The sequence below is a fragment of the Martes martes genome (assembly GCF_963455335.1).
Source record: "Martes martes genome assembly, chromosome: 4".
Classification (NCBI taxonomy): domain Eukaryota; kingdom Metazoa; phylum Chordata; class Mammalia; order Carnivora; family Mustelidae; genus Martes; species Martes martes.
In genome coordinates this window covers 70,704,271-70,725,169 of record NC_137891.1, presented here as the reverse complement: position 1 = coordinate 70,725,169, position 20,899 = coordinate 70,704,271, and the positions used below count along the sequence as shown (strand labels likewise).

The following is a 20,899-nucleotide window of genomic DNA, read 5'->3' as shown; positions in this document are numbered from 1 at the left end:
TATGGCATATGTGATCCTTAAATGGCAGCTCCATTTCTTTCTTCTGAGATTAACCAAAATAAAAATTGCTTGGACCAAAACTGCGTCTTTGACCCATAAGCCAGTAAGCTCTGTGCCACTCTGAGATGACTCTGTCCAAGTTATCAGAGTCATAGAAATTGAGAAGTTTCTGTTTTGTTAAGTTTCAAGATTAGTGTGGGGAAAAAAAATAAGACTTTTCTTTCCTCAACGATTTCACATTAAGCTAATTAAAGAATATGTGAGTTGTTATTGCATAGTATCTGGGGTGGACTAACAAACAGAAGTTCTCCCTTGATTCTTGAAGAATTTGTGACTACTTGCTTAAATAATAAGTAATAAATACTACGGTTGACTTCTCTAACACATTTCTTCAGTCTTTCAATAAAGACAAGTGTGTGAGTAAAGAATGCATAAGTCAGTACAAATGAATGTGTCTGTTCAGATTGGAATAATAACCAAAAGTGTCTATTCTACTTGGTAGTATCCTATCCCTTAATTTCATGCATGTAACCCTCAGGTACCAGATTATCTCTTTTGTAAATTGAATACCCCAAAGGATATTCTCCAAGCCTCAACATGTTCTACATTTTCCTGTCCCATAGATTGGCATAATGGGCTGCCCTCGTTGAGGAGAAAGCTCATTAGCACATATGGATGGATAGTCTTGCCCAGGTCTAGTCCCTGGGAGTAGAGGAGAGCTCTGCAGGGTCAGATTATTAAAGGAACAGCCCAGTCTTCATTGTAGACACCTTCAAATTCCCTTACCTCATCCACCAGGCTTCTTTCCCATGTGGGGACACCTGTCTAGACAGCTCATCTCAGGAATTCATCCATTTGACATATATTAATTAATACTATAAGAGAAAGATTATTCACTGGAACTTGTTAACAATAACAAGTAAGACTTTATTCAAGACTATTGCAGTAGCAAAGAGAGTTTGAACTCTGAACACTACAGGGACAAGTAGAGATTTACAGCTGACAGGAATGGTGAGGGAGTGGATGGAACATTCTTAAGAACTTGGTTAGGTGTCAAGAATGGGTGGTGAAGAGAGGAATTTGATTAGATATCAAGGCTGGAGAAACTCTCAATAAACAGGCTTAGCAGAGTTATTTACTAACACTGGACTCTGTAGGCCAGGGATGTGTACCAAGCATGAGGACTAGTTGAAAAGAGCTCAGAAGAGCCTGACTAAAGTTTGTTCAAGGTGGGAGTACTTGTCTATGCTCTGCTACTTCCTGAGGTAGGAAATTCTACCTAAGAAAGTGACATCTGACTCAGGACTTAAAGAATGAGAAAGAGTTGGCCCAGTGAAGGGAAGGAAATAATAATCTAGGCAAAGAGGAAGAAAGTGGAACAGAGAAATAGCAATAAATATTCTTGCTATGTTGCCCGGCCTCCCACTGAGTTAGTTCTTCCTTTGTTCTGCGAGTCTCAGAGATATTGCAGGCTCACTGGACCCAGGAGTCAGCAAGCTTGCTACCGCTGTGCAGCTAACTGCTGAAGTGGTTTCCCTGAGATTCTCTGGATCTGAATTTCATTATTTAAGATTTTTAAAAAATTGCAAGCATTTGGGATGGGATCTTATTCTGGGACTGTACTACACATTACAGGATATTTAGAATTATTGGTCTCTGTCCAGTAAATGCTGGTAGCAGTGTCCAAATACTTATGGAAACCATCCATCCCTCCCATACACACATTACCAGATGTCCCCCAAATGGAAAGGAAGTGATCCTACCTTCAGGTGGGGATCACCGGGTAATCACAAAGATTCCTGCAAGCTGTCAGTTGCCTTACTCCATTTGAATTGTAAATCTATTCTGGAAGAACCAACCTCCGTCTTAATCTACTCTCCCTCCAAGCTTCCCCAGTGCTCTGGCTTGCTGCAGTCAGCAATTACTTACAGTACTAATAGGTTGCCTCAGGATCCAGAGAATTATGTAGCTGTGTAAGTACCATGTCCAGGGTCAAGGAGACAGGACGTTCCAGTGCCGCCTTCTGGGACTATTCTGTATGAACCAGAACTAGGAGAATCCTCCTTGTCCCTTGGTTAATAGAAAAAGGATGGATAATAGCCCATCAATTTATAGCAGGCAGGGTTTAAAGGAGAGGGAAAAACTTGAAATAGAACTTTCCAGAGTCTGATCATCAAAATTTTTTTCCTCTTTAGAAATTAAACTGCTGATCTTTCTAAGTGGTCCCTTACAATCTCTGAGATTTCGTTAGACTAAATTTAGGCACTGAAATCCTCCTACAACAAGAAGTAAAATCCCAAGTCCTAAAATGTTGTATTTTCTCTTTGTGTGAATATTTAAATATACAAATTATGTGTCTATATAAATATGCAACACATTTTCCAAATTCTGTTCTGTTATTCAGAATAGGGTATTTTGGACCTATGCTGAAGAAAAGTGTATGTTGATGTTTTATGGTATCTCTTGTGGTGTAGCTACTAAGCGGCAGCAATAAATAATAACCACTGGCTCTAATTGCTTAGAGAATTGCCAAGTGATAATCTGTGATGTAATTAAGTAAAAGAGACTAATGTTGTCTTTAACCACCTCCATAAAATAATTCCCCAGAGCTTCCATGCATAAAGTCACCTTGAAGTGTAAAATCAGCTCCAGGCATACTCTACTTTGGAAGGAAAAAGTCAACCAATTCTTTAGAGATTTCTTGCTTGGTTTTATTTTGTATTGTTCTGTTAAATCAGCTATCATGAGCTTATGTTTATTCTTTTATGAACATATTAAATGTTACCTTTTGTTTTTCTTCTGATTTCTAGAATTAAGTAGGGTGAAAATAAGGGGTTCTGGCTGAGCCTCACTAAGTGGGTGCCTTTGAGCTCCCAGACCACTGGTTTATAGAAAGTAGGGAGAGAGTATTACCATTCTTTAGTGTCCATGACCTTCCTGATTTTGGCTGGGTGGGGTTGGGTGAGTGTGCATGTGGATCTCCTTCTAGGAGAATTCCAAAAAATCCCACATCCCTATTCTGACATGTCTGGTCTTGCCAATTAACTATTACAGTCACAGGACTCCAGATTCCATGTTTCATCTGAAACCTCCAAAGGGGATTTCTTTTCTGCTGAAATTAAGCACATGTCCAGTTGTGGAAGAAGTATAGGTGGGATTTGCAGAAAGCTTTTTCTCTCTGGGCCATGGGAATATATTTATCCTGGTTTCAGAAGCATGCTCAATCCTCTTATCATTATTGTGATTTGTGAACCATCACTAAGCATTATGGGAGTTGACGAAGACCCAAAATTCTTCCCATTAGGCTTGCCTTACTGTACTCAAACTCAGAAAACTATAGACAATGTTAAGGGACTCTCTGAGCCTGATCGCTATGAAGGCACAGCAACCTTATACTTCCAAGATTCCAATAACCTAAATTGTCTTAAGGAAGACAAAATAGTTGAAGGTTAGTAGCCAGGTAGAAGAATGTCTACCTGAAAATCAGCCAACAAGTTGCATTTCTGTCAGGGTAGATAATAAATATGTTAAAATACACTATCTCTGAAAATGGGATTTTCCTTTCTGTTACATAATGATTTCCTGTGGCTCTCTCCTTTTAATCTTTCATGAATTTGATTGCTTGCTGCTGTTTCAGTACCTTATGATTAAGGAGGCTAGAATTTTAAAAAGGGGAAAGAATAAACCAACTTTGAAAACTTCAATCAGATTGTAGACTCTAAATTTAATCAGTCTCTATTAAATCTTCTGATGAGAATTATCCATATTTTTCAGGGTTGAGACTTCTAGTTACAGGCAACTAATTTTAGAGCCTTGGGAATTCTCAGTTTTAAGATATTGTTAACCTCTTTATTAAGCACAGAGATTTGGAGTTTTCATTGGTGTAGGCAATTTTCTGCGTTAATTAAAATTATTAGATGTTGCATATTTCCACTGAAGTCACAGGTGTGCTTTCCATGAAGTGCAACATCTATAGAGTGGTTTTGTTAATGTACTATTTAATTCACTATTAACTGCACACTCTTATCAAGGTTTATGATTTTGGGAAGGAACCTCTTAATTCCAAGAGTGACAGCAGCATATCACCAAAGTGGAGATGCTAAGGAGGTAAAATCATTCAAAGCAATGTAGTATTATGGGATGGATGTTTTCTTAAGATAACTTCTCATCTTATTGTCCAATTTCTTGTTCTGAAAGTGATGTTGTTGTTATAAGAACCAGACAGACTTACAGGAAAGAATATTCTATTTCAAGTATGTCACTATGAATGCTATGCAAGCTCTACAAATGTCACTTGAATTCCATTGGAAGTAAGAGTAATGTGACCATCTCTGTTAACTTGCTCACATCAGGGGTGATCTTGCTGTCTGTGACCTCAATTAGGCTGATATGATTCTAGGTCCATGCCTAGGTACTTCTTTGCATTCCTGAGACTCTTCTAGTTTTCACTTTTCTGAAGCTCCTCAGCCAGGGGAGCTACCAGAAGAGACAAGCATGAAATTAATTTTTCATAGTCATTTAGTAATGGGTGGAATGCTCATAACTCACTTCCGGTAGGGTGGTTTTGAATTCTTTTTTTGTGGCTCCCTATAGAACTTGGACCAATCCCCATCTAGAGAGCTGGATGAAACAAACCCTTTCCTCACTTGAATTTCAGGCTGTCTTAAAGTGTTATTTAGGGACCAGTTCTTTTCCAGTGGGCTAAGAATCTCATGGTATACCTGACTTCTCTCTAGAAACATTCCCATCTAGCATTTATTATTAACTCTTCTAGACTGTCATTTTCTCAGTCTTAATTCATGATGTTACTAATGTTATATGAATGCATGCATGGCTCTTTCCTAAACCAAAATCAAGTCTTCAAGCCTAGTTTCCTTTCCTCCTCTTGAATACATGGTTCTCAATAGCACAGTATTCTATAAATATGAGCCATAAAGGCAAAGGTGCTTAAGGACACACATCTGACACCACTACCGTTAGCAATGAGTATAAAAGACATTGAAGAGAAGGAAAATTTACCCAGTGGTGCTCCCAAAGTAGGTTTTGTCTATTTTTACTGTTTCAGAGCATCCGACAGGTGTGTTTAGCACACCTGCCCTTTTTCCTTCACTAAGCATCATTTGTTGAGTATCTACTATGTTCGGGTACTGGTGATTGCCAGGGATTCAAAGACAGTATTCTCCCAGCTCTGGTGAAGCTCATAGTCTAAGCGACAGAGGCAAGTGGTCTCTTAAGAATAGGACAGGAAATATTCTTGCCTGCAGACATGGCATCAATTTAAAGAGGAATTTCATCACTCATGTGGCAGGAATACAGATCCCACACGACTATGCCTTTCTAGACCCCCTTTTGACAGCCCTGATGTCAAATCATATTGATAGTAACATCAACACTCTATGTCGTTGTCCTGGGTGCTGATTCTTACTACGTAAGATCCTTTTTCTAAGATACAACTCCAGCATCTCTCACTTACTTCTTCCTTGACAGAGTTCCTTTTGTCTCAATTAGTAGCACTGTCCTTCCTCTCTTGACCCCTTCATCTAATCCGTAACGAAGTCCTGGGTTCTGTTATCCACAGTTCTTCTCACATCTTTCATTTCCGTTCAGCTCTTACCTAATGTCTTAGAGTCACCTACCTCCTCCTAATCGGACTGTGTGACTCCAGTCTCCCAGTTGCCAGTCCAAATCTTCCTAAAGCATAACTGCTCCTGCCTTCCCCCTCTGCCTAGCCACTCAGTGGTTCTCCCATCAAGGAGAATGAAGACAAGTCACGGCCTCATTTGGGACCGTATTCTGCATTCTTTTCACTTTGTTCCACGGCATACGCAAACATGCCATTGCTCCCAATACATAGCCTCTGTGCTTTCAACTCTTACTATTGTTTACACAGCTCCTTCCACCCTTTCCCTTCTATGTCTAGTGTCCAAACTTTCCCATTCATCACAGCCCAGTTGAAGATGTCCCAAACCTCCCCAGACATAAATGATCAGTCTTTCTCATTATTCCCACCAGCCACCCCTATTACTTTCTATCTGATATGATATTCACTTATGTAATAATGAAAACCACCATGACCATTAGCACCTTCTATGAATTGTCATGAGCCAGTTGCTCTGTGGTGGCTTCTTTGTATGTTATCTTACCTTATCATTGCCACTGGGGTAGGTGCTGTGGTCCTCCTTCTGCAGACGAGAAAACTAAACCATAGAGAGATAAATAACTTACTAAGTTCACATAGAACACCCAGGATTTGAATCAGAGTCTTCCTAACTCTAAATCTTATTGTTTTTAATGATTATGCTTCATTTGCCTCCCCTATTCATATTTTTAAATATTCCCTACTGGTTTCCATCTACTAGCAGAAAAGGGAAAAAAATCCTTTTATCTTGTGTGTTTCCCATAAAGAACTTTGCTAAATCTTTGAATAAATGCCTCCTGACTCCTTATCCAATAAATTTAAAAGAAGACATTGAATGATAAAAATTTGCACTGCATTATCTGGGGGTGCCTGGGTGGTTCAGTCACTTAAGCATCTAACTCTTAATTTCAGCTCGGATCATAATCTCAGGGTCAAGAGATCAAGCCTTTGGGGTCTGTGCTCAGCACTCAGCTTAGAGTCTACTTAAGACTGTCTTTCTCTCTTCCTCCCTCCCTCTCTCAAATAAATAAACAAATCTTAAAAAAAAAAAGAAATTTCACTATATTTAAGTGAGCAGATAGTTGCATTTGCTCTTAATTTCATTCTTTTCAATTTTGGGGAGAATTTAGAAGCACTTGGATCAAATGCGATGAAACTATAGGTTTTACCTATTCAAACCATTTCTTCATTTAAGTAAAAAATAACTGAATGGGATGGAAGACAAGTTCCAGGGGAATTAACTCTAGATTTTGAGTTATTGTGTGTGTACACACACACACACACACACACACACACACACGAGTTATAATCTTGTTTGCCACAGAAACACAAACAAGGAAGAACACTAGCAGACCGGGATTTAAGAGCTTTAGTTTCAATGTCATCTAGTGTGGTGCTATGAAAACTTTACCTTTTTGTGTATGTATCGGGAGATGGATAGACCTGTCAGGATTGGCCTACATAAGTATAACCTCTTATCTTCAAGCTTTCCTTGAGTGACAAAACAATGATTTCACCATTTTCATCTTTATTTTCTCTATACTAGTTCTAAATAAGGGCCCTGTTCTTAGACAAGATCATTACCCTTTTATGTTCTGTCCTCTATAAGCAAATGATTGAGTAGGAGGTGGTTTGAATCAAGGATGAGTGACCCATAATCTTTCCGTATATTATTGTAATTCTTGGTAGAGATAGACAAACATTAGAAATGACTGTACTTGTTTTTATAAGATACATTCCATTGAAATCGAGAGTCTACGACCTGAACCGAACTAAAAATTCAGAAAGCAGATGATCTGCTATAGCTTGACCCTTATCTAAAACTCCACACATAGAAACTGGGCCACATGTGTTACGTTTGAATGGTACTGAATACATTATTCCTTTTTGTGACGCTGAGGCATTGAGAACCAGATATTCCCCTATTACAACTAATAATAAACCAAGAGGCAACTCATTATTCTGGTGTTACAAGGAATTTTATTCTTATGTTAATACAAATCCAAAAGTTTTCTTCACTGACGGAAAGAGGGTGAATTAACAGAGATAAAAATTAATTGCAAGGTGTTCTTTCTTTTTTCATTCATTCTTTCTCTCTCCTTTCTTTCTTCCCTGATCTCTTTTTTCCTTTCTCTCTACTCTTGAGAGGATGAATCTCATCAAGTCATGTGAGGCAGAGTTAAATCCAGACCACTGTTCTCTGGGTGATCATCCCCGCAGAGAAAAGTAATTATCTAATTTACTTTCTAGCTAACATTCAGGAAAATAAATGTAATATTAAGCTCTTGCAAATATTAAGTCTTCTACAGCAAAGTTAAACATTTTTTAAAAGAGTTTATTTATTTGTTTTAAGAGAGAGAGAGGACAAGCGAGGGGAAGGAGCAGAGGGAGAGGAAGAAGCAGACTCCCCACTGAGCAGGGAGCCCAATGCTGGGCTCCATCCCAGGACCCTGGGATCATAACCTGAGCTGAAGGCAGATGACTGACTGAGTCACCCAGGCTCCCAAAGTTAAGCATTTTTGTTAGCATGTGCCTGCATTTAATATTCTCAAAATATAGTTGTTTTTTTCTTACTTTTCCTTGATTACCCCTTTGAGAAATATGGATTCATTTGCTTTGATGCAAAATGATACACAGAGACTGTCCAGCTAAACCTTGATTCATATAGGAATTATTAGAACTCATTTAGGAAAACATATCACCAGAATTTCCATCTCAGACCATATTTTGAAAACCGTCAGCCCTAGAACAGGAGAAAATAGGTTCCCCCTGGATAGAACACAATTGAATTTTGTACACTTAATGTCCTGCTACCATCACCATCATGCAAGCAGTATGACTAAGAGGGTTATCCCTATAATTCATGCAATTACAAATACTGCCTCCTATTGGGATGTGCTTTCCAATCCGCAAAGCTCCTTCACACATCGTTTTACACAATTCTTGCAACAACCCTCTACAAGGAGGAGCAGGAAATTAGCCTTTACTGAACTTTGGCCTTCTATGAGTGGTCCCTATTTGGTGGGGGGATGTGAAGCCCTGGGTGGATGTCAAGCCCTGGAGTAAAGCCCTTTTGCCACTTTACCAAAATAGGGTTCTTCCCATGTCCAGAGACCAAAATGCATCAGGGGCGATACAGATGGAGCACATATTCCTTTTCACCTTGTCTTGGACATCATTGTCAGGTAATAGGCAAAGTGTGGTTGGTAACTATGAGAACCATGCCATGATTATTTTAATAATTAACTTTGAAAGAAGTCTCAAAGGGATGAAGAGATAAAGAAGCATGCTCAGATGCAATGTTTCTGCACCTGTGAATAAAACGTAGATATTTGGTAGTAAACTATTTGGAAAAGCATTTTGTAGCTTAAGGAGGTCTTTTAAAAATTCCCAAGAAAAAAACCTGTAAACTCTTGATGATATTGAGTGTGGAGTTAAGAGGTTTTGAGATAGCGCTGGCTTAAAAGATTTAACTGCTGGGGCACCTGGGTGGCTCAGTGGGTTAAAGCCTCTGCCTTCAGCTCAGGTCATGATCCCAGGGTCCTGGGATCGAGCCCTGCATCGGGCTCTCTGCTCAGTGGGGAGCCTGCTTCCCCTTCTCTCTCTGCCTGCCTCTCTGCCTACTTGTGATCTCTATCTGCCAAATAAATAAAATCTTAAAAAAGAAAAAAAAGATTTAACTGCTAATATTAAGAGACTTGTGCTGCAGCAGAAAAATTAGAATAAGGATAAGCACTGTGATTTCAGAGTGATTAAGAGGCTTCTCACTGCTCCTTTTAAGAAACAGTCTCACTGGCAACCCCATCGTATCTCTATATGGTTATCTGTTCACATATCACATCTTTTTTCTTATAGGAGTCTAGGATCTAGGTTCTAGAATCGTCACTAAAAATTTAAAGCACAAAGTAGTCACTTTTTGAAGCTTAAATATCTTCTCATTGGTAAAGGGCTCACTATTTTCCACTGTTTTGCATCTCATTTGTGTTATGCTGTTGCTAAATTTTAAAGCCTCAGGTGACAATATTGGGTTCTCTGCTCATAAAAACAATAGAACCTAAAAATGAGTCACTGTTTATAATCTCTAAGTGCTCATAGTATAATAATGAAAACCCTTAGATAAACCACATAAGTCCTAATGAATATAAATGTATTATTCTTTGGCGGGAAGCTGAAGTTTTCTACTGTTTACTAATACAATTCTTTACATTTCATTGGCAGTTTGTCTTTCCTATAGTGCTTTCATATATATTATCACACTTGTGCTTTTAATTATCAATCAAAAACTGATACAGTCCATAACCGACTATATAAATATGCTGTGCAAATTATAGAAAAAGGGTCAAAAACTCTAAATATCCATTTTTCATCTGTTCCTTTTGATACAAGTGATAAAATACTCTGATGGGATTGTGATTATAGATAATACAGAAAATAATTGTTCTATGAGTTATTAAACAGTGCCTGGTGGTGGGTATTATGGAGGCACGTATTGCATGGAGCACTGGGTGTGGTGCATAAACACTGAATTTTGGAACACTGAAAAGAAATAAAATAAAATAAAATGAAAAAAATGTAAAAATCTAAATAAGTTAGTAGAATGAACAAATTCTGAAAATGTCTTCTTCTGCTCTCATTTCTACAATTTACTTAAAATAGCTGAATTGTTCATGACCATTTTGGTTCACTTAGAAACCTTGAGAGAAGATTCATGGAAGCTTCCCATGACAGATAACAAACTCTAGTAAGCACTTCAAAAAAATCATTCTATTTAGAGCAATTTTAGATTTACAAAAGATAGCAGAGAGGGTTTCTCCATACCCTGCATCCAATTTCCCCTATTTTTAACATCTTATATTAGTATATTATATTTATTACAACTAATAAACCAATATTGTTACATTTTAATTTACTAAGTCCATAATTTATTCAGATTTCCGTAGTTTCTATCTGATATCTTTCTTCTATCCCAGAAACCCACAACATACCACATTACATTTAATCTTCATGTCTTCTTAAGCTTTTCTTGGTTGTGACAGTTTCTGAGACTTCCCTTGCTTTTTTTTTTTTTTTAAGATTTTATTTATTTATTTGACAGACAGAGATCACAAGTAGGCAGAGAGGCAGGCAGAGAGAGAGGAGGAAGCAGGCTCCCTGCTGAGCAGAGAGCCCGATGCGAGGCTCGATCCCAGGACCCTGAGATCATGACCTGAGCCGAAGGCAGAGGCTTTAACCCACTGAGCCACCCAGGCGCCCCTGAGACTTCCCTTGCTTTTTAATGACCTTGACAATTTTGAGGCATGTTGGTCAGGCATTTTATATAATGTTCTTCAGCTGAAATTTGTCTAATGTTTTCCTCTTGATTAATCTGGGGTTATGTTTTAGAAGGAAGATCACAGAGGTAAAGTGCCATTTTCATTACCATATCAAGGGACAATTCTATCAACACAAGTTATCTCTGTTGATGTTGGTGCCCAAATCACCTACCCAAAGTAGTGTTTGTCAGGTTTCTCCAGGGTAAACTTACTTTTTTCCACTTTCCATCCTGTACTCTTTGGAAGGAAGTCACTATGATCAACCTACACTTAAGGAGTGGGGATTTATGCTCTAAGCTCCTTGAGGGCAGAGTATGTGCATAAGGTAATTGATCTGAGAGGTATTTTTTAAATTATAAAAACCTGGGAAGATTTCACAAGTCAAAAGTGTTGTAAGGAGGAATGAAGAAAAAGTTTAGGAAATCCATGTTAGGAAACCAAGAAGCAAGGAATTCAAGATAATGATCATAACTAAAGTCTGAGATCAGGTTGCGCTCCTCAACAAAGGGTTAAATCTGATGACTTGAAACACATTCCATTCAACTTTTTTCCTGCTCATCCAGTTCATCTGGAAAAGTGAAGCATCGGAACATTTGGAAAATATAATGAAGTCCAGAATCCTTTCACTTTTCTCTTGAGACCATCCCATGAGTATAACACTTCATTAACTGACAATGCTTATCCTGCAGTAGGTTCTGGTGTTGAAAATGCATAAAATGGTTTCTTCATTTCCAGACAGAGTTCCGTATCTTTTCTTGGGAGTGGATACAAGTGGATAAGTGATGAGAAGACGTGTTAGCTCTAATCTGTGCTACTGCTCTTGACTTGGTTAACTACCCCCTGATATTAGAGAGCTACTGCTGGTAACAAATCATCCCCAAACTCAGTGGTTTAAAGAAGTAATCATTTATTATTACTCATGCATCTGAGTTCAGCTGGGTAGCTCTGCTTCTCCTGATCTGCTCTTTGGCTGGGGAGTCACTTATTTGTGTTCCTCAACCTTCTCTTTGGTCCAGCACACTAGCTGTTGCATGTTCTTAACCATGGCAAGGTCCAAAGGCAAAAGAACAAGTAGTAACATTCTCAATCTATCATAGCCTATTTCTTGAAATACTTTTTCTCTTTTTTTTAACCCAATACTATCTCAATCCTCATATCTTTTATTTCTTTGATTCTTCTTCCTTTGACTCAATACTATAAATAAGCTCTATCTAGGGTTTAGCTTTTTAGTCTTGATTTTCTCCATGTGTGTGATCTTCCCAAGTAAGCTTATCTATGGTCAGATTTCTAATTCCCTAATGGCCATTCCAGTTTACCACTAGGCATTTCCATATTTTCATTATCTTTTGTTCCCTGCTCTACTTAATGTTTCTTCCCAAAACAAAGCCGTATGTTGGAAAAAGACTTTGGTCTTTATCTCATGTTTGATGAGGATGCAAAAACAGAAACAAGGTCCTAATGAAAACCTATCCTAGATTAATAGGAATTTGATATCTCTTAAAGTTAAAACAGAATACATCTGAAACAGAACTGTACAGAAGCAGAATCAGCTGTGTATCTTTATTTTTCAATTATTGTCTCTCATCTTTCCTGAAGTATCTTATTCCCCCTTCTCCCAAATATCCATCAAAATCCTATCCATCCATCAAGATTTATCCCAAGCTTTCTTTCATCCCTCCATAACCTCCTCCCTGACTGCTCAAATTTTTTATTGATCCCTTTCAACTCATATTGCAAATTTGCTAGCCCGCCCCAACTAAATCAAGGGCTCTCTGAAAATAGAAATAGAACATACTATTTTATAACCTTAAGTATAAAACACAATGCTGAGCTTATAATAGACATTCAGTAAATTCTTATTGATTTACTGTTCAATCAAAAGCTACCTGATTTTAATCTGGAATCGTTGGAGTTGGTTAGAATTTAAACCAGGCTGAAATGCCAAGAAACTGATTATTTCTTTTTTTTTATTATTGTTTTTTTTTATTTTCAGGATTTTAAATTTATTTATTTGGCAGAGAGATAGAGAACACAAGCAGGCAGTCTATCGGGCAGAGGGAGAAGGAGAAGTAGCTCTCCACTGAGCAGGGAGCCCCATGTAGGGCTCGATCCCAGGACCCTGGGATCATGATCTGAGCTGAAGACAGTTGCTTAACCAACTGAACAACCCAGGCCTCCCTGAACCTAATCATTTCACATGTACTTCACAGAAGAGATGCCTTCCGATTTTTAACAGTAAACCCGAAGGAAGTAATGAATTTGCCATCCAATCTTATATTTTTGTACTTACCAAAAAAGCCACTGAATTTAGAGATCCTCTAAGATTTTAGATTTATAGCTCAGCTAATTTGTTGGGGAAATTAGCAGAATAAAAATGCCATCATTTCTTCATGTCTGAAAATTATTTAACACAAAGATCATCCGATGAATGGGAATATATGACATAAGGAACACATACAGCACTGAAGAGCTGTCACTCTCTTTTCTATTCAGGTCTGCCTGTTGTCATAGTTACTGATGTACTCAAAGCGATTTCCCTCCTGAATCACACTCTGCAAACCTTCAATGAAAATAAGCTCTTCTTCCTGCTTTATTTTTCTCTATCCAAGAACGTAAGCTAAAAAAATAGCATCCATTGCATGGATGTTTTTATACATTGAGCAACATTTTGAACATACAAAAGGAATAAGGGGGTTAATCAAAATAAGTGCTTCTGATTGAGGGCTCACCTCATTTGTTCAGCAAAGATTCACCGAGGAGCTAGGTGCTGAGGACACAGCCGTGATTATGGCCCAGTCCCTACCCTTGAAGTTAACAGAGCTCCGTGAGGGAGACAGATAAGTAAGGGATGCATTCCAGTGAAACACAATCAGTTTTGTGCCAGAAACAGAGTATGGAAGCCAAACGAGACACTAAGGAGGGATGCCCCTTAAAGTGTGGGGTGCCGAGGCTGTCGGATCAAAGGGAGACTTCCATCTGGTGAATCTTGAAGTACAGTTCCTGCGAAGTTGGGCAAATGTATTTTCAGTCACTGTGGGTACGGGACAGCCGTGTTGCCCTGTAGGTCAGGTTCATAGAGCAGTGGCGTGAGGCACCCATCCCTCTACTCACGTACCACCTGCTAATATTCACACCCAGCCTCTTCTTTCTGTTTTGGCTACAGGAACTCCTTCACAGATATCCTCCGCGCCATCTTGCTGTCCCTGGAAGTCCTTATCGAAGATCCGGAGCTTCAGATAAATGGCTTCATTTTAATTATAGACTGGAGTAACTTTTCCTTCAAACAGGCCTCCAAACTGACCCCCTCCATCCTCAAACTGGCTATCGAAGGGCTGCAGGTATGTTCAACAATGGACAGTACGAGTCTGTGGGACAATGTACTTTTTTTTTATTTCAACCAAAATGATATTTGTCCTTGGGAATCGTGAGGGAAAACTTAGATACAGTTCACCTGTGAATCTTCCACATTTTCACTTCAGCCTGAGAGTTGTTTTTTTTAATTAGTCTTCATTTTCATTAACAGCTCCAAATTACTGTTACCACAGGCACAAATTACCTACCGTAGCAATTATGAATAAAGCTCAGAGATGTTTAGCCTAATCCATCTGAGAGTTCACAAAAATTAAAACTAGAAAACATCTGCTCCATGAGCATGTCCTACATAGGGGGTGGCATGGGGGCCTTCCCGGGTTTCTAGAAGCAGTTTTGCACGGAGGAAATGCATCCTGTGGGTCCTCACTTCCCAGAATGCGTTGTGCTCGAAGTGTTTGTACTAAAAGAAATCATTTCAGTGCCGGCAAAGGAAGCGGACAAAACTCTACTTTTTGTTCGTATGACCAGTTTTAAGGACTTTGGGGAATGGGAATTTGTGCGATGTGGAGGTCAGGAGTATTCAGTCTCTGAGGTCCCTCCTGTGTTTAAAAACCAGTGATTCTATGAAAAGTAAACTCAGACAATCCTGCAAAGCTTCCTGATGACAACATTATTATAGTACAAGGTATAGGCACAGTTCCAGAAGAATAAAACTCATGACCCTTCTTAATTTTGTAGGAAGATAGACTCAATGGGGTGACCTCCCCCATAGATGGCAATTATGTGTAGAAAGCAAAATATTTGCTAATTCTCAGATCAGCAGCTGTTACGCGCTTCAAAGTGCAAAAAGTAGGAGACCCATTTCCATTGAGCGTCATACTCTAGTGTGATGAGTTATTGATGAGTCTGTTTCACAGAATGAGCTAGGGCTTATTCGTATTTGGCCTCCAACAGATAACTAGCAGCATGTGGGCCTGTGATAAAGGTGTTTATTGAATGGATCTTATTTTATTAAAATGGTTTCCTATTTCAAGGGTAGGAAAAATAAAGCAGGCATTTCAGAAAAGGAGGAACTCTTCCACAAACGCCCCATTATCATGGGGGACCACATCAGGCAGTATATTGGGGGCACATTTTTGAAGTTGATTTTGCATTTCTAGATTACACAGAATGTCGTGTCTTGCCTCAACCATACCAATCATAGACCGGTCTGTCCTTTACTATCAGTCACTTTCTCTGAACTTTAGCTCTTTTTCTCCAAACTCCTCTCATCCAAGTCTCTGAACGTCTGACCTCTCTCTCCTTACAACTTTTATCAAAAGCTGTACAGTAAGCTGCAAGGTTTATTTCAGACCCGATAATTATGCTGACCATAATTCCAGGATCTTCTGTGGTAGTACAAGCTTCATTTAATTTTGTCCTCTTTTGAAAAGATAATTCATTACATGTGTAAGTAGCTGTGATTCAAGCTCTGTGTATTTATAAGATTTTTTTTCATAAATCAGGGAAGAAAATGTCCTTTATCCAACACTGTGTTCCAGTTTTTCTTTCTGAAAATGTGTGGATTATATAATATGTCCCTTGCCAACTTCACCCGGCTGATGTGGGTCTTACCGAGTTAATGCAAGTGAATGTGTTTTAAAAGGTAAAGTTGTACATAAGCTTGTGAGATACTTTTTGGGAGAAATATTAGATGACCTCTTGTGGGCAAGATGGCTCCCATCTGGGACTTCTCTTGTACCAGGGCCTGGGATGATTTGTACAATGTCCTATAGCTCTGGTTAAGGAATAACTTCTCCTGGAAGAAGGGGAGATGTATGAGGTCAGGGTCAGAGTGGAGAGAAGGTACTTCCTCCCATCATCCCACACAGCAATGGCCTGACCCTCTTTACTACTCTCCCCTTATATAACCTCCCTTGACTGTGGGAAAGTATCAGGCCAATCCGGAGTCAGCCTATCTGGGTTGAAATACAGCTTTTCCTGGGAATTCTGCCAGTGAAACCTGGGAAACCTGAGGAAGATTCATTCTCTCCTTCTAGGAGAAGGAAGCCAATGGTCCCAAGGGAAACGGAGCTTGGGTGTAGTTCCTCCATCAAGGATATAGGTAGGCTCCCTGGACTGTCTAGCTGTTGCCTTGGCAACTGTGAAGAATCCCTAGGGGTCACTGCAGACAGGTACTTCTTTCACTTCACAGAGGGCAGTCAGATCTGGCCAACTTCTGGTGACTTCTCACACGAGGCTATCCTCTCTCAGGCTTTGGAGATATTCAGGTCCTCCCCTCCCCCCAACCCCCGCCACTGGCTCTCCCAGTGATCTGTCTTCATTGCAGGGAGTATTTCTATCCACAGACATTAAACCCCTTTGACATAAAAAGTCATAACCGGTACTAAGCAGAACTCATGCCTTCATGCTTACACTTGTTGAACAAGGAAGATCCCACACAGGTCTCCATTTGTCAACCATGAAGATTCAAGATAAATTCGACAACGCTGCTGACAGGGTGAAGACACAGACTTTTTGTGGAGAAAGGGAAAGCGATGCAAGGCCAGTGCCAGTGAGAGAAGAGAAGCCCCTGGTCTTCCTTCTGTGTACCCTCTGAGAGGCTTGAAGAGGTTCAAGGGTCCGCTAGACATGTGGGATATCACAAGGGGGTGAGGTCCTATGTTCCAGTGAAGAGAACTTGCTCTCTCTGCTGTTCTGACTTTTGTAGGGTAGATGTGAGACAGCCGCTTCATCAGGGGGAATAATCAAACCACTTTTGGGCTAGGCCATCTGGTTTGGGGTTTTAGCTCTTTATAGGAGCTGTCTCAGATTACCTGCTGCTCAAACCCTAGATAATTTGGGGCCCTGGGATATGACGGTCCCCACACATAGGTAATACAACACCTCCCACAGGGAGAAGGGGGTGGGAGCTCATTGCTCAGGCAGTGAGAATTTAGAACCACTTTTGGTCAATCCCACACCTTCCATCACAACCTAGTTCCCAAACCCTGAGTTTTTGCCCTTTTACCTCCATTCTTAGTTCTCTGTAAAGATGGTTGTTCAGTGCAACCTTCAATTACTAATTGTTGCATGTTGAGTTCTTGAAAAGCAGATTCTGACAGAGGTTAGCAGGCTGGGGGTTTATTAGGAAGTGCTCTTGGGGTCAACTCCTGTGGAAGGGAAGCTGTGGAAGAAAGTTTGCCAGCAGGAGAAGCTAAGCTGCGGTTCAGTCATTTCCAAAGAAAGCCTCAGGCGTTGTGAGGCTAAGATGACCCTTCAGATTATTCCCTGACTGGGGCCAGGGATAGGAATTTGGTATTCCCATGTTGTTCAGTCATTGGGTACCAGCTGCCCTGGGAAATGGTTGTGAATTTGGACAAAATGAGTCTGTTCAGCCTGAAGCCCCAGAAGGCACTGTTATCTGCCATCTTTCTGCTGGCAACACCCCCAGCAACTGGAGAATAAGTCTTCAGTCCTGTGTGGGGCATGACGGTATATCAGAATCTCTACCATAATAAACAAAAGGTATTTGGAATATCCTGTCATGTAATGTCAGGGAGCTTCCTTTAGCTTGTATCTGGGTGCTTCATTGCTTTTTTTCTTGGTTACATACAATCCCCAGTCATAACCAAAGTGGAAATAATACCGAGAAATATTGAGATGATGGGCACTGGGCTGACAGATCGGTGTCAGCTTCCTATCTGGGTCCACTGGTTGTATTTCTGTCTCAGAAGTCAATTCTATATATTCAGTTGATCCTTGATAAAGGAGGAAAGGCAAGGCAATGGAGCTGAGAGAGTCTTTTCAACAAATTGTGCTAGAACTGGACATCCATGTGCCAAAGACTAAAGATACAGACCTTATACTCTTCACAAAAATTGCCTCAAAATGGATCACAGACCTAAGTATAAAACTCAAAACTATAGAAATCTCGTAAGATAACATAAAGAAAAAAAAAACCTATGTGACCTCGGTTATGGCAATGATTTTTTTTTAGACACACCATCAAAGGCACAATCCATGACAGAAATAATTGGTAAGCTAGACTTCATTAAAATTAAAGACTTCTGCTCTGCAAAAGACTGTGTCAAGAGAATAAGAAGAAAAGTCAGGGACTGGGAGAAAAATTTGCAAAGATACACCTGATAGAGGACTGTTATCCAAAATGTACAAAGAAATCCTAAAACTCAACAGTAAGAAAACAAACCATCCAATTAAAAAAAATCAGCCAAAAACCTGAATAAACACTCACCAAGGAAGACACATATATGGCAAATAAACATTTGAAAAGATGGTCCCCATCGTATTCGTCAGAGAAATGCACATTAAAACAACATTGAGATACCACTATACACATAATTAGAATGGCTAAAATCCAGAACAACAGTAGCACCAAATCCTAGCAAGTTTGTGGGGCAAGAGAAATTCTCATTCATTGCTGGTGAGAGTGCAGTTTTGGAAGACAGTCTGATGGTTTCTTAAAAAACTAAACCTACTCTAACCATCTGATTCAGTAATCCCACTCCTTGGTATTTACCCAAAGAAGTAGAAAACGTATATGCTCCTGAATGTTTATAGGAACTTTATTCATAATTGCCCACACTTGGAAGCAACCAAGATATCCTTCAGTAGGTGAATGGATAAATAAACTGTGATTCAAGACAATGGGCTATGATTTCATGCTAGGAAGGACGGAGCTATCAAACCATGAGAAGATATGGAAGAATCTGAAATGCATTGTCACAAGGTAAAAGTTGTCAATCTGGAAAGGCTGCATACTGCATGATTTCGACTGTTTGACATTCTGAAGAAGGCAAAGCTATAGAGACAGTAAAAAGATCAGTGGTAACCACGAGTTGTGGGTGGGCGTGAGGAGGGATGAACAGGCTGGGCCCAAAAAGGTTGTGTGATGCTATAATGAGGGACACTTGTCATTATACATTTGTCCAAATTTATAGAACATATAACACCAAGCATGAACTGTAATGTAAACTACAGGCTTTGGGTGATTTTTATGTGTCAATGCAGCTTCATCAGTTGTAACAAATTCTCCATTCCGTGGAAGGGGGGCAGGCTGTTAATGGGACAAACTACATATGTGCGGGAGCAGGGGATATGTAGGAAATCTCTGTGCCTTTCCTTCAAGTTGGCTATGAACTTAAAACTGATTTAAAAATTAAAAAAACTTTAATAAAAAAGAAGGTATGTGCATAGAACTCCGGTTATGTGCTTCATAGGCTGAATTAACGCGTTGTAATAATAATCACATAGAAGACTGCTCTTTAAGGGATCATCAGATTCTTAGATCAAGAGTTACCCTGTATCAGCCAGTCATGAAATTCTAATAGTGTATGTATTATACATTCCTCCTGTTACAGCAATGCTTTGAGGAAATGTCATTGTTTAGAATGTTAAGTTGTCCCAGTTACATAAATATTCTATGAATATTAGTTCAAAGAACTTCGGTTAAAATACTAATTTTGAGACTGCCTGGGAGTCATTTCCTCTCGCTCAGCTGTTTGATCTCTTAAATGCGGTCAATCATGTCTCTAAGAGCCGTTGTATCTGTTCATTACAACTTGTTTAAATTTTAATCAAACCTAAAGTAATATTTATGCCACCATTTTAATCCAGCTCAGCATTATTCTCAGTTCTGCTGGGGAATTCTGGCAGAATGAACCACACGCGGAAGTCCTGTGCTGGAGTTTTGTAATGTCTCCAAAATCAATTTTTGGAATCATTTCTTGTAAATTGCTGTGGCCCCGCCATTACAATCAACACCCAGCATTGATCAATGTTCAGCCAACCCCCATCCTTAAAGGGCTTATGGGGCTGGAGTGTTTTACTCGGGAAGAGCTAGAGCCTTGGGCCCCGCAGGCTATTTACAAAATATTTGATTCCCTTAAGAACCCAGGCATTTGTTAAGGGTTTAAAGCAGCTTACTTTTCACTCCCTGGAGGAGAGCCTGGCAGCATTCTTCCCTTCTTTTTTTTTTTTTTTTTCTTTCCTCATTTCTGGGTTTAAGTCATTTTCCCCTGGCCAATCAGACACTTTTTCTGTTCATTCACTCTTCATTCAAAGCTTATGGTGTGACTGTTTTATTGTTACAGATGGTTTTAGGATATTTATATCATAAGTATCATAAATATTTGATTTATACTGTTACAAATAATTGAGTTACACGGACGATGCCCCAGGCACTTTTCACGTACTATTTAACTTCTACCATAAACCTATGAGGTAGTACTGTTTTGACACCACATTTTACGGATGACAAACCTAAAATCTAAGAGATCAATGCCTTGCCTGAGGTCTTTAAGTGGCAGAACCGGGATCGAAGATCGAGGAGTTGGACTCTGCTCTCACCTACATCAAAGCGTGGTTGTACCAGCAGCGACAGCACCTGGGAATGGTTTTGAACATTTAAAATGTTCAAACGTTTTTGATAGAGTTATCTCCCTTTCTCCCCCTCCCTCCTCAAACTCCCAGCAGCTCTGAGCCAGTGTAGTGTGAAAGGAGGTCCACTGCTTTTCCAACTTTTAGCCTGAATGTGGGAGGGGACTTGGAGCAACGCTCAGAGGCTCAGCCAAGTGCAAATCATCTCTCTCCTGAGTGTCCCTTTTTGTGCGACCCTTTTTGTTACACTGCTTCCTAC

General features: G+C 39.6%; 1 protein-coding gene across 1 annotated transcript in view; it reads left to right on the top strand.

Annotated features, from left to right (window-relative positions):
• Nucleotides 1–20,899, top strand: part of CLVS1 (clavesin 1) — a gene marked incomplete at both ends in the record, with an annotated part of 169,987 nt that overhangs the window by 61,478 nt on the left and 87,610 nt on the right. The window contains one exon of the mRNA XM_080800080.1: nucleotides 14,114–14,288. Coding sequence (XP_080656206.1) covers nucleotides 14,114–14,288 — 175 coding nt within the window. The remainder of the gene's footprint in view (nucleotides 1–14,113; nucleotides 14,289–20,899) is intronic.